Raw genomic sequence first — 14138 nt, forward strand, 5'->3', positions numbered from 1 at the left:
TCTTCTTCCCACAACCAGACTCAGTAGCCAAAAGAGCTTTACATACATTAGACATAAAGAGAGCACTAATGTATTACATTGACAGAACAAAACAATTTCGTAAAACAAAACAATTGGTTCGATGGCATCTGTCGCTGTAGATACACATGTTCTGCATAGCTCGCCATCTGGTGTTGGGTCGGAGTGTTACAAGTTGTTTTTCTTCGAAGAAGTCTTTCGAGTCACGGGACCGAGTGACTCCTCCTTCTGTCTCCATTGCGCATGGGCGTCGACTCCATCTTCGATTGTTTTCTTTCCGCCATCGGGTTCGGACGTGTTCCTGTCGCTCCGAGTTTTGGAACGGAAAGTTAGTAGATTTTGGTAGATTTTCGTCGGTATTGTTGCGTTCGGGATCGGCGTAGTTAGATTCAACACCGCATCGAAGATCGACGCGCTCCGATGCCCTTCGGGGTACTTTTCGATCCCCCGTCGGGGCCTGGTCGGCCCGACCGCGTGTCCAACACCGCCGATGGAACGGACCCCGTTCCGTTTTTGTCCCAAATGCCACAACAAATACCCGTATACAGACCAACATTTGGTCTGTAACCTGTGCCTGTCACCTGAGCACAGTGAGGAGACTTGCGAAGCCTGTAGCGCGTTCCGGTCCCGAAAGACACTCCGTGACCGCCGAGCCAGGAGACTTCAGATGGCGTCCACGCCGACAGCGCACCGAGAGTTCGAGGAACAAGAGGAAGAAGAAACCTTTTCGATCCACGAATCGGACTCCGAGGAATTCGACTATCAAAGAACCGTGAGTAAGACGTCGAAAACAACACATAAGAAAAGTGACAAGGCCCAGGGGACGCCACTGCCACCAGGCCATGGCTCCACCCATAAGTTCGGTGACCGACCATCGGCACCGAAAAAGGCCCAAACAGTGCCGAGATCGTCCGACTCCGGTCGAGACACCGGCACGCAGCCTTCTCGGGATCGAGAAAGTGCTGGAGAGAAGCAACGACACTGAGATAGCGGTGTAGAAACGGCTCGACGCCGAGACAGCGGCACAGACGAAGATCGACGCCGAGAGGTTTCGACTCTAAAAAAGAAAAAAGCCACCTCGGAGCCGAAAAAATATACAGGCAGGGTTTCGGTGCCGAAACAACCCGTAACCAACCCAGGTCCAGGCTCTTATACAGAGGAGCAATCACTGTCCTCTCAGATGCGAAAGCATAGGTTTGAGGAAGAGCTGCAATCCACCGAAGTGGACCATACGCAAAAACGTATTTTCATACAGCAGGGAACAGGAAAAATAAGTACCCTTACCCCTATTAGGAGAAAAAGGAGACTGGAGTTTCAAACAGACCAGGCGCCACAAACAAAGATGGTGAAAAAGGTGACTCCGCCACCCTCTCCTCCACCTGTAATTAACGTCTCACCGGCGCAAACTCCGTCACATTCCCCGGCTCACACCACCATGAGCCAAGGTGACCAAGATCAAGACGCTTGGGACTTATATGACGCCCCAGTGTCGGACAACAGTCCGGAGGCATATCCAACAAAGCCCTCACCACCTGAAGACAGCACAGCATATTCTCAAGTGGTGGCTAGAGCAGCACAATTCCACAACGTAAACCTCCACTCAGAACAAGTCGAGGATGACTTTTTATTCAACACCCTCTCCTCCACCCACAGCTCCTACCAAAGCCTGCCTATGCTGCCAGGTATGCTTCGGCACTCAAAGGAAATCTTCAAGGAGCCGGTCAAAAGTAGGGCAATAACGCCAAGGGTGGACAAGAAATATAAAGCACCTCCTACAGACCCTGTTTTCATCACCACACAGCTGCCACCAGATTCCGTCGTAGTGGGAGCAGCTCGGAAGAGAGCCAACTCCCACACATCTGGGGACGCACCACCCCCAGATAAAGAGAGCCGCAAGTTCGATGCAGCTGGGAAAAGAGTTGCAGTACAAGCTGCAAACCAGTGGCGCATCGCTAACTCTCAAGCACTACTTGCGCGCTATGACAGAGCCCATTGGGATGAGATGCAACACCTCATCGAGCATCTACCCAAGGAACTTCAAAAAAGGGCAAAGCAGGTGGTTGAGGAAGGACAGAACATATCAAATAACCAGATACGATCTTCTATGGACGCAGCAGACACAGCTGCAAGAACAATTAATACATCTGTGACCATTAGAAGGCACGCATGGCTAAGAACGTCTGGGTTCAAACCAGAGATACAGCAGGCAGTGCTCAATATGCCATTCAACGAAAAACAACTGTTCGGACCAGAAGTGGACACGGCAATCGAAAAACTTAAAAAAGACACTGACACTGCTAAAGCCATGGGCGCACTCTACTCCCCGCAGAGCAGAGGAACCTACAGCACCTTCCGCAAGACACCCTTTAGAGGGGGGTTTCGGGGTCAGGCCACACAAGCCAGCCCCTCGCATGCAACACCGTCCAGCTACCAGGGACAGTACAGGGGAGGCTTTCGGGGCCAATACAGAGGAGGGCAATTCCCTAGGAATAGAGGAAAATTTCAAAGCCCCAAAACCCCTACAACCAAGCAGTGACTCAGATGTCACTCACCCCCTCCACACAACACCAGTGGGGGGAAGAATAGGTCATTATTACAAAGCATGGGAGGAAATAACTACAGACACTTGGGTCTTAGCAATTATCCAACATGGTTATTGCATGGCCTTTCTAGGAAACATCCCAATGCAAGAAATATGTAAGGCAGCCACATGGTCTACGCCACACACGTTCACCAAGCACTACTGTGTAGACGTGCTATCCGCACAGCAAGCCACAGTAGGTCAAGCCGTGTTAAGAACGTTATTTCAAACCACTTCCATTCCTACAGGCTGAACCACCGCTTTTGGGGAGATAACTGCTTACTAGTCTATGCAGAACATGTGTATCTACAGCGACAGATGCCATCGAACTGAAAATGTCACTTACCCAGTGTACATCTGTTCGTGGCATCAGTCGCTGGAGATTCACATGTGCCCACCCACCTCCCCGGGAGCCTGTAGCAATTCGGAAGTTAGCTTCAACTTTGTATATATATTATTTTAGCCTTAAATAGGTACATACTTAGTCACTCCATTGCATGGGCACTATTACTACAACACAACTCCTACCTCACCCTCTGCGGGGAAAACAATCGAAGATGGAGTCGACGCCCATGCGCAATGGAGACAGAAGGAGGAGTCACTCGGTCCCGTGACTCGAAAGACTTCTTCGAAGAAAAACAACTTGTAACACTCCGACCCAACACCAGATGTCGAGCTATGCAGAACATGTGAATCTCCAGCGACTGATGCCACGAACAGATGTACACTGGGTAAGTGACATTTTCATTCGTAGCATTCCAAAAACCTCATGCAGGTAATCCTATATCCAAACATGCATTGCCAGATGGATAGTTAAATGTATTCAAACTTGCTATATTAAAGCAAGGAGAGATTTACCTATTACACCAAGAGCACATTCCACTAGGAAAAAAGGCGCCACAATGGCTTTTCTGGGTAATATACCTATGACAGAAATTTGTAAGGCAGCCACATGGTCTACGCCTCATATATTCACTAAACATTACTGTGTAGATGTGTTAGCAACACAACAAGCCACAGTAGGGCAGGCTGTACTTAGAACATTATTTCAGACAACTTCAACTCCTACAGGCTAAGCCACCGCATTTTGGGGAGATTACTGCTTATTAGTCTATGCACAGCATGTGTATCTACAGCTACACATGCCTCAGAAAGGAAAATGTCACTTACCCAGTGTACATCTGTTCATGGCATGAGTTGCTGCAGATTCACATGCGCCCTCCCACCTCCCCGGGAGCCTGTAGCCGTTAGTTGAATGAAAATTTTAAATTTGTAAATACATTTTATTTTAATACACATTATGTACATATATACCTACTCCATTGCATGGGCGCATCTAGTATATTCACAACTCCTACCTCACCCTCTGCGGGGAAAACAATCTAAGATGGAGTCGACGCCCATGCGCAATGGAGCTGAAAGGGAGGAGCCAGATGTACACTGGGTAAGTGACATTTTATATATATATATATATATATATATATATATATATATATATATACACACACACACACATACATACAAAGTACCCTTTATTTTATGTACTTAATTTATTTCTAGAACTACAAGGTTCAGTTTGCAGTTAACAAAATAATGTTTTCTATAAAAAATCATATTGGTCTGGAGTGAAGTCATTGAGTGTGGTTTTTTTTTTTCTGTTGCTTGTGTGTGTGTACAACAATTGCTTAACACTACCCTCTGATGAGCCTAACTGCTTGACCACACTACCACAAAATAGAGCATTAATATTATCTACTTTGGCCTCTGTTAAGCCTCTGCGGAACCCCTGGTCTCTGCACACTATATCTCACTTTGATATAGTATATACATAGCCAGCTTCCTACACTTTATTTTTTAAGTGAACTGAAGGCAGTCAGTTTATCTTGTTCTTATGTCATCCGAGAGGCTACAATGCCCAAATATGTGACCACTATTTTCAAATTCTATTTTCCGCCACTAGATTTGAGTATTGAAGGTAATTTTCGATGGGCCAAATAGACAATGATCCAGAGGCTTTGTTCTCAGAGGCCTCTAATTTTGAGGAAGAGGTTGAATGCCTTGAGTAGGTGTGGTGTGCAGTGCATGCCAGCTTCGGGTGCGAAGACTAAGGGCCAGATGCGCAAAGCATTTTTCAAGCCACAAACGGCCCATCGGGCTATTGGCTACCAGAAAAATGCTTTTTCCAGTATACAAAAGCCAAAATGCATTAACTTGTTACCGAATAGCATTTTGCTTTAACGATTCAGTATTTGAAAGGGCATGTTTAGGGCATTCCATCCAAATACCGAATCAGTATGTTAATGTATCACTGTTTTGCAACTGAATTCCGGTCACAAAACAGTAATACTTCACCACCAGTTTCAAACTGGTGGCAACCCAATCCTTTTTGAGGATGTAAATTGTAGGAAGATGGCCTGCTGTGTGGTGGACACTTGTTTTGTTTACACCCTATACCAGGTCCAGTCAACCCCTTATTAGTTAGTAACAGGGTCTAGAAAACTAGGGCTCTCTAGAGATGGTTGTGGATGAGCAGCCAACAATTAACTAGGAGGAGTGTAAAGCACTTGTGTAGGAAGTTGGCTCTGTATGCCCTATTTCAAAGTAAGGAATAGTATGCACAGAGTCCAAGGGTTCCCCTTAGAGGTAAGATAGTGGCAAAAAGAGATAATACTAATGCTCTATTTTGTGGTAGTGTGGTCGAGCAGTAGGCTTATCAGAGGAGTAGTGTTAAGCATTTGTTGTACATACACACAGGCAATAAATGAGGAACACACACTCAGAGACAATTCCAAGCCAATAGGTTTTTGTATAGAAAAATATCTTTTCTTAGTTTATTTTAAGAACCACAGGTTCAAATTCTACATGTAATATCTCATTTGAAAGGTATTGCAGGTAAGTACTTTAGGAACTTTGAATAATCCCAATAGCATATATACTTTTTACATAAAACACATTTAGCTGTTTTGAAAGTGGACACAGTGCAATTTTCACAGTTCCTGGGGGAGGTAAAGTAATGTTAGTTCTTGCAGGTAAGTAAACCACCTACGGGGTTCAAATTGGGGTCCAAGGTAGCCCACCGTTGGGGGTTCAGAGCAACCCCAAAGTTACCACACCAGCAGCTCAGGGCTGGTCAGGTGCAGGGGTCAAAGAGGTGCCCAAAACACATAGGCTTCAATGGAGAAGGGGGTGCCCCGGTTCCAGTCTGCCAGCAGGTAAGTACCCGCGTCTTCGGAGGGCAGACCAGGGGGGTTTTGTAGGGCACCGGGGGGGACACAAGTCAGCACAAAAAGTACACCCTCAGCAGCGTGGGGGCGGCCGGGTGCAGTGTGTAAACAAGCGTCGGGTTTGTAATAGGTTTCAATGGGAGACCAAGGGGTCTCTTCAGCGGTACAGGCAGGCAAGGGGGGGGGGCTCCTCGGGGTAGCCACCACCTGGGCAAGGGAGAGGGCCTCCTGGGGGTCACTCCTGCACTGGAGTTCCGATCCTTCAGGTCCTGGGGGCTGCGGGTGCAGGGTCTTTTCCAGGCGTCGGGATTTCAGAGTCAGGCAGTTGCGGTCAGGGGGAGCCTCGGGATTCCCTCTGCAGGCGTCGCTGTGGGGGCTTAGGGGGGACAACTTTGGTTACTCACAGTCTTGGAGTCGCCTGGTGGTCCTCCTGTAGCATTGTTTCTTCACCAGTCGAGTCGGGGTCGCCGGGTGCAGTGTTGCAAGTCTCACGCTTCTTGCGGGGATTGCAGGGGTCTTTAAATCTGCTCTTCTGGAAACAAAGTTGCAGTCTTTGTTGAACAGGGCCGCTGTTCTCGGGAGTTTCTTGGTCTCTTGGAAGCAGGGCAGTCCTCTGAGGATTCAGAGGTCGCTGGTCCTGGGGAAAGCGTCGCTGGAACAGTTTTCTTCTGAAGGAGGGAGACAGGCCGGTAGGGCTGGGGCCAAAGCAGTTGGTGTCTTCTTCTCTGCAGGGTTTTTCAGCTCAGCAGTCCTCTTCTTCTTTAAGTTGCAGGAATCTAAATTCTTAGGTTCAGGGGAGCCCTTAAATACTAAATTTAAGGGCGAGTTTAGGTCTGGGAGGGCAGTAGCCAATGGCTACTGTCCTTGAGGGTGGCTACACCCTCTTTGTGCCTCCTCCCTGAGGGGAGGGGGGCACATCCCTATTCCTATTGGGGGAATCCTCTTTCTACAAGATGGAGGATTTCTAAAAGTCAGAGTCACCTCAGCTCAGGACACCTTAGGGGCTGTCCTGACTGGCCAGTGACTCCTCCTTGTTTTTCTCATTATCTCTCCTGGACTTGCCGCCAAAAGTGGGGGCTGGGTCCAGGGGGCGGGCATCTCCACTAGCTGGAGTGCCCTGGGGCATTGTAACACGAAGCTTGAGCCTTTGAAGCTCACTGCTAGGTGTTACAGTTCCTGCAGGGGGGAGGTGTGAAGCACCTCCACCCGGAGCAGGCTTTGTTTCTGTCCTCAGAGAGCACAAAGGCCCTCACCACATGGGGTCAGAAACTCGTCTCTCAGCAGCAGGCTGGCACAGACCAGTCAGTCCTGCACTGAACAATTGGCTAAAATACAGGGGGCATCTCTAAGATGCACTCTGTGTGCATTTTTTAATAAATCCAACACTGGCATCAGTGTGGGTTTATTATTCTGAGAAGTTTGATACTAAACTTCCCAGTATTCAGTGTAGCCATTATGGAGCTGTGGAGTTCGTTTTTGACAGACTCCCAGACCATATACTCTATGGCTACCCTGCACTTACAATGTCTAAGGTTTTGCTTAGACACTGTAGGGGCATAGTGCTCATGCACCTATGCCCTCACCTGTGGTATAGTGCACCCTGCCTTAGGGCTGTAAGGCCTGTTAGAGGGGTGACTTACCTATCCATAGGCAGTGTGAGGTTGGCATGGCACCCTGAGGGGAGTGCCATGTCGACTTAGTCATTTTCTCCCCACCAGCACACACAAGCTGGCAAGCAGTGTGTCTGTGCTGAGTGAGGGGTCCCTAGGGTGGCATAAGACATGCTGCAGCCCTTAGAGACCTTCCCTGGCATCAGGGCCCTTGGTACCAGGGGTACCAGTTACAAGGGACTTACCTGGGTGCCAGGGTTGTGCCAATTGTGGAGACAATGGTACATTTTAGGTGAAAGAACACTGGTGCTGGGGCCTGGTTAGCAGGGTCCCAGCACACTTCTCAGTCAAGTCAGCATCAGTATCAGGCAAAAAGTGGGGGGTAACTGCAACATGGAGCCATTTCTTTACAGACACACACTGCAATCTTGGATACTTGTTCACTTTAGTTAAGGGCCTTTGGAATAGATCAAACAACAACGTATCATGGATGGTCACTCATTCACTTTAATATCAAATGAAAAAAAGATGTAACATTGAATAGGACTTAATTTAAAACGTTAAATGGGGGTTTGAGTATGTAAGACTGGGCGGCACTGGTGTTAAGGGAGAAACATAACAGTAGTGGGGTTATCAAAAACAATGAGATGCTTTATCCAGAAAAACCCTAAAACCAAGGTGGTTGCTATATTGACAAAACTATTAGTACCTGATGATATAGTCATAATAATTAACATTTTAAATAAATCTTGTATCTGACACGTTTAAAATTTGAAACCTCAACCCTGTCTTCATACTTGCTTTCTTTTATGAGTATTCTAATCTCTTGCCTTTTTTTTATTTTTATTTAGGGATCAAATAAAACAAATCGTAAAACTTCTGGCAACAGTCCATGCTTTGAACCACGCAGTAGCTCTTGCAGCTGATTACAATATAAAGGAGTTAAAAGCGTTGATTGAATCAAAATAACACTTTCATTCTGAGTGGCATCACTTAAGAGTTTGGCCATTTCCAAAATTCAGTGCATTTTTTGTACATATGTAAAGTTTTGTTACTCTGTAAAATATTGTCTGTTGTTTTTAAATGGTGAGTGCTCTTGTCCTTAATTAAATGCAGTTTAGTTGCTTATTTTATCAGAAAATGTATGTGGTTTGACTTCTAAAAATTAAGGATTCCTTCTAAACTGCCTCCTTACTTTGTTTACAAATTTGTATATATTTTCAAAACATATTTGTACTTAATGTATATAAACACGTATGGATGTATATAGTTTTTGCCTGATAACTGTATTTATGTATGTGTGTATTCATTTACACGCATCCCTGTTTGGCTGCTCAATGAAAAATGTTCCTCCTAGTTTATAAGGGGGTTGGAAGTGGGAATCAGCTAGGAAGTGGTATGCCACCGCCAGCCTTTGGAAATATTTTATTACTGATAATATAATTTAATGTTTCAAAAACAAATGAAAATAAACCATGGAACTGTTTCCATATATACCTCTTTCAGTCCTTCAATTTGTAAAGTGTTCTAAATATAGTTCAGTGTTTCAGCAGTGCTCAAACAAAATGAACCCAAAAGGTGAAATCGTTAAAACGCCCAATTCATTGAGAAAAATGTCCAAATTTTATTAATAGTTTGTACCAGAGTATTGGTAAACGTAGACATTGTGGGCATAAATATTAGCAGCACTGGGGAATGTCAAAAGCTTCAAATGTCAAACTCTTGACATGATTTACTGTTGTAATGACGTGTGTGTATAACCATAAAACGGTGTTGTTAGAACACCCTTATGACCTATATATAGATCTTTTTTTTATCTCCCCTGGGTCAGCCCATTTTTTTGTGCCTCATAATGGGGGGGACAAACTCCTGATGGGGTCTAAGGTGTTGGAAGGGAGTTTGCCAGTGCCCAATCCTTTTTGGGTGTTGGCAAACTGTTGAATGACGTGAACCAGTACTCATTTCTAGCCTGCCTCAATATTATGCATGTGACGCCACTAGTGTTGTCTACTCAGGATTCCCCTAGCTATGCCCTCCAACTTGATCCAGTTTTTTCTGTTGTTGGGGGTAGGCAGATTGTAGAGGGGACACGAGCAGCTCCCCAATTTATATCACCTTCCCACCTACCAAAAGACGTTACTCTGGATGCACTGTTTGGAGGGGAAGAGACTAGCATTGTTCCTAGTCCCTTCCCTGCTTCCTGTTTTATTTCACACAGTTCCTTCAGCTCAAGGTACTATCCTGAGAGGAAGGAGCTGTGTGTGCTCCTTCCTCAGGAAATACACTTATGAGAGGAGGAGCTGTGTGCCTGTGCTCCAGCAAGGAGCCAGATGCTGCTTGGATTTTGGCATTTTGGAAATGCTAAGCTGAGTGTGGCTCCTTTCTGCATCACAGACACACAATACTGTGTTCCCAGCAAGGAGACTGATGAGTCGGCTTTTGCTTAGACCAAATAAAAATCCAAACGATTGAGTTTCTTGTTGCTGCACAAACACATTTGCATGTACGTCAGTAAAGAGCAAGACATGGTTTGGATTTTTTCTTAAGCTAAGAAAAACATCCAAAAACTGTCTGGGTCCTTTCTGGGTAACAGCCATGTGCCCAAGCATGGAGACTCTTACTCTTTGTTTTTGTTAGTTTAAGAAAATATCCAGGCAACTTCTAGTTCCTTGCCTGGGCACAGATTCTGTTTTGTGCCCCGCAGGAAGCAAGATGTTTTTTGGATTTTTCCCAAGCGCTACGATAAAATCCAAAGTCTGCCTAGCTCCTTCTTGGAGCACAGAATTGCCTGTGCCCCAAGACAGTCAGTTGTGGCTTGAGTTTTTTTGCAGGCTGGGAAGAAGCAAAACAATGCCTTGTTCCTTGCCAGGGCATAGAATTGTGGCAGTAACCAGAGCAATGTGTCACATTGTTTTCAGCTGTAGAGTTTTGCACTGAAAGCAGATCATTAAAATTATACACCATCTTCTCTGATAGACTACTCCTAATGCAGGAAATGCATAGTTTGTAGTTTGCTTATATGACCATGATACCCAAAACTAGCACTCAAGCATTGGTTTATAATGTTTTTTCCATGATGTACCCAAGTTTGGCTTAGACCAGGATCGGTGGGAACTGCTCTACACCAGGTCACATCAGCAGGACTGTGGTAAGGGAGGGTGATAGAAATAAAAATAAAAAAAAACGTCTTTCCAGTTTTGCTGAATAGTAATGAAGATTTGCTGTGGGAACCTCAGCATGCCTAATGATAAAAAGGATTCCTCTTGTTCTGCCTGCAAGACATGAAGAATAAAAAGACAATTTGTTACATGAGAAATTGTCAGTGGGTGCTTTACAAGCTGCAGTGACCCAGAGGTACTTGAGAAACAGGGCTTGAAAGGACAAAAACTGCAGCTTTTACACTTCAGTTTAAACTGCATGTGGTAGAAGAGAAAGGGGGTCTTACTTGTAGAGATTCTTCCCAAGACAGGGCTCCTTACAGCTCCTGCCCATTCCTTGAATCTTGACTAGGTGCGCAGAATAAAACTTTAAAGAACTAGTTAAGACCATGTTAATCATGATAGATTAAAAGTACAAGGCATCTCCAGAGAACCCTACAAATGTCAGGGTTCATGTGCCTCCTGATTCTCCAGTGATGTGTACGCCTTGGAAAAAAGCCTTTGTACACTGTACTGCATCTTTCCACTTCCAGACAAGGAGAGACAGAAGATTGATGCTGCCGAGAAACATGGGACTGTACACAATGGCATATCGCCAACTCCATGGGTTTTATCTTAAGGTATGATAGGTACCATTGTAAGGAAATTGAACAACTGGGCAAGCATCTTCATCTTCCAGCAACATGGTACATACTTGGTGCAGGATAGCAAGATCATCTCCAATGCCAGCATCAGATGTACTCCAGATGCAGCAGACCCTGCTTCCAGAGAGCGCAAATCTAGTATAATGCTATGCAGGGATGTACAGCTTACGGAATTTGGGTGCAACATCATCTCCTAAATGTTGTTCAGTGCATTTGGAAGCAAGAACTGAGAACTTAATCCATGAACTTTCTGGAAAGTTGACAGCAATACAATTGGTACTCTGAGCATTATACATGCATATTTGAAACAAAACAGCCCTGATAGTATGACCAGCACATAGACTATTCAGAAACGGGAGGGATATTATATGATCTTAGCTTTCTACCTTAGCGCAAAAAATCTGGAACTGGACTAATCATCATCACTTACAGCTCCTTGCAGAGCACATTCTGGGGCTGGACAATGACTTTGCGAACATCTTAAGCATGAGCGATGAATCCCCAGGTATTTCACCATTACTTCCAACAATGGCACACACTAGCCATCATTGGGGGAAGAAAGGGAGACCGAATCTGAGGCACATTCTTCATGTAGGTGCATTGTGGAATCGGAAAGGGGTCACAATTAAGCATTTCTACGAACAAAAGCAAATTAGAAACATCTTCAACCAACACTTAGAAGGCAGAGTGTGCGGAACATGTGAATCTACAGCTCTACAAACAGTTACACAGTAAATAACAGTTCGATGGCATCTGTCGCTGTAGATACGCATGTTTTGCAATAGCTCGCCATCTGGTGTTGGGCCGGAGTGTTACAAGTTGTTTTTCTTCGAAGAAGTCTTTCGAGTCACGGGACCGAGTGACTCCTCCTTTTGTCTCCATTGCGCATGGGTGTCGACTCCATCTTCGATTGTTTTTTTTCCCGCCATCGGGTTCGGACGTGTTCCTGTCGCTCCGAGTTTCGGAACGGAAAATTAGCTAATTTCGGAAGATTTTCGTCGGTATTGTTGCGTTCGGGATCGGCGTACTTAGATTCAACACCGCATCGAAGATCGAAGAGCTCCGGTGCCCTTCGGGGTAGTTTTTCGATCCCCCGTCGGGGCCTGGTCGGCCCGACCGCGTGCTGAAGAACGCCGATGGAACGGACCCCGTTCCGTTTCTGCCCCAAATGCCACAATAAATACCCCTATACAGACCAACACTTGGTCTGTAACCTGTGCCTGTCACCTGAGCACAGTGAAGACACCTGTGAGGCCTGTCGTGCGTTCCGGTCCCGAAAGACACTCCGAGACCGTCGAGCCAGAAGACTTCAGATGGCGTCCGCGCCGACAGCCCGCCGAGAGTTCGAGGAGCAGGAAGAGGAAGGTACCTTCTCGATCCAAGAATCGGACTCCGAAGGATTCGACGATACACAAACCGTGAGTGAGACGTCAAAAACCACACAGAGGAAGATTTACAAGGCCCAGGGGACGCCACTGCCATCAGGCCATGGCTCCACCCATAAATTCGGTGACCGACCGTCGGCACCGAAAAAGGCCCAAACAGTGCCGAGATCGTCCGACTCCGGTCGAGACACCGGCACGCAGCCTTCTCGGGACCGAGAAAGTGCTGGAGACAAGCCTCGACACCGAGATGCCGGTGTGGACACGGCTCGACGCCGAGACAGCGGCACCGAAGAAGATCGACGCCGAGAGGTTTCGGCCCCGAAAAAGAAAAAAGTCACCTCGGAGCCGAAAAAACACGCAGACAGGGTTTCGGTGCCGAAACAAACTGCAAGCGACCCAGCTTCAGGCTCTTATACAGAAGAGCACTCGCTAACCTCCCAAATGCAAAAGCATAGGTTTGAGGAAGAGCTACAATCAACTGATGTGGACCATACGCAAAAGCGTATCTTCATACAGCAGGGGACAGGAAAAATAAGCACCCTTCCCCCCATTAGAAGAAAGAGAAGGTTGGAGTTTCAAACTGAACAAACACCACAACCAAAAGTGGTGAAAAGTTACCCCACCACCCTCTCCTCCGCCCGTGATTAACGTCTCACCAGCACGAACTCCATCACACTCCCCAGCTCACACCACCATAAGCCAGGGTGACCAAGATCAAGACGCATGGGACCTATACGACGCCCCAGTGTCAGATAACAGTCCGGAGGCATACCCTACGAAGCCATCTCCACCAGAAGACAGCACCGCGTATTCTCAAGTGGTGGCTAGAGCAGCACAATTTCACAACGTAAGCCTCCACTCAGAACAGGTCGAGGATGATTTTTTATTCAACACACTCTCCTCCACCCACAGCTCATACCAAAGCCTGCCTATGCTCCCTGGTATGCTCCGGCACGCGAAAGAAATCTTTAAGGAGCCGGTCAAAAGTAGGGCAATCACACCAAGGGTGGAAAAAAAGTATAAGGCGCCTCCTACAGACCCGGTTTTCATCACTACACAGCTGCCACCAGACTCTGTCGTTGTAGGAGCAGCTAGGAAAAGGGCCAACTCTCACACATCTGGAGATGCACCACCCCCAGATAAAGAAAGCCGCAAGTTCGTTGCAGCTGGTAAAAGAGTCGCAGCACAAGCTGCAAACCAGTGGCGCATCGCGAACTCCCAGGCACTACTTGCGCGCTATGACAGAGCCCACTGGGACGAGATGCAACATCTCATTGAACATCTGCCCAAGGACTTAACCACTTGTTTTGCCCTATTTTGTGAGGAGGGACAGACCATTTCCAACAACCAGATCCGCTCCTCCATGGATGCTGCAGATACAGCTGCACGGACAACTAATACATCTGTAACTATCAGAAGGCATGCATGGCTCCGAACGTCTGGATTTAAACCAGAGATTCAACAAGCAGTTCTCAATATGCCTTTTAATGAAAAAGAACTGTTCGGTCCAGAAGTGGA

General features: G+C 46.5%; 1 protein-coding gene across 1 annotated transcript in view; it reads left to right on the plus strand.

Moving 5' to 3' along the window:
• The window catches only part of PAXBP1 (PAX3 and PAX7 binding protein 1), a 336981-nt gene extending 328054 nt beyond the window's left edge, over nt 1-8927 (plus strand). Inside the window, exon 18 of the mRNA XM_069204024.1 lies at nt 8285-8927. Coding sequence (XP_069060125.1) covers nt 8285-8402 — 118 coding nt within the window. The 3' untranslated portion in view covers nt 8403-8927. The remainder of the gene's footprint in view (nt 1-8284) is intronic.
• The last annotated feature ends 5211 nt before the right edge of the window (nt 8928-14138 follow it).

Source organism: Pleurodeles waltl, chromosome 8 (assembly GCF_031143425.1).
Source record: "Pleurodeles waltl isolate 20211129_DDA chromosome 8, aPleWal1.hap1.20221129, whole genome shotgun sequence".
NCBI classification, from domain to species: Eukaryota; Metazoa; Chordata; class Amphibia; order Caudata; family Salamandridae; genus Pleurodeles; species Pleurodeles waltl.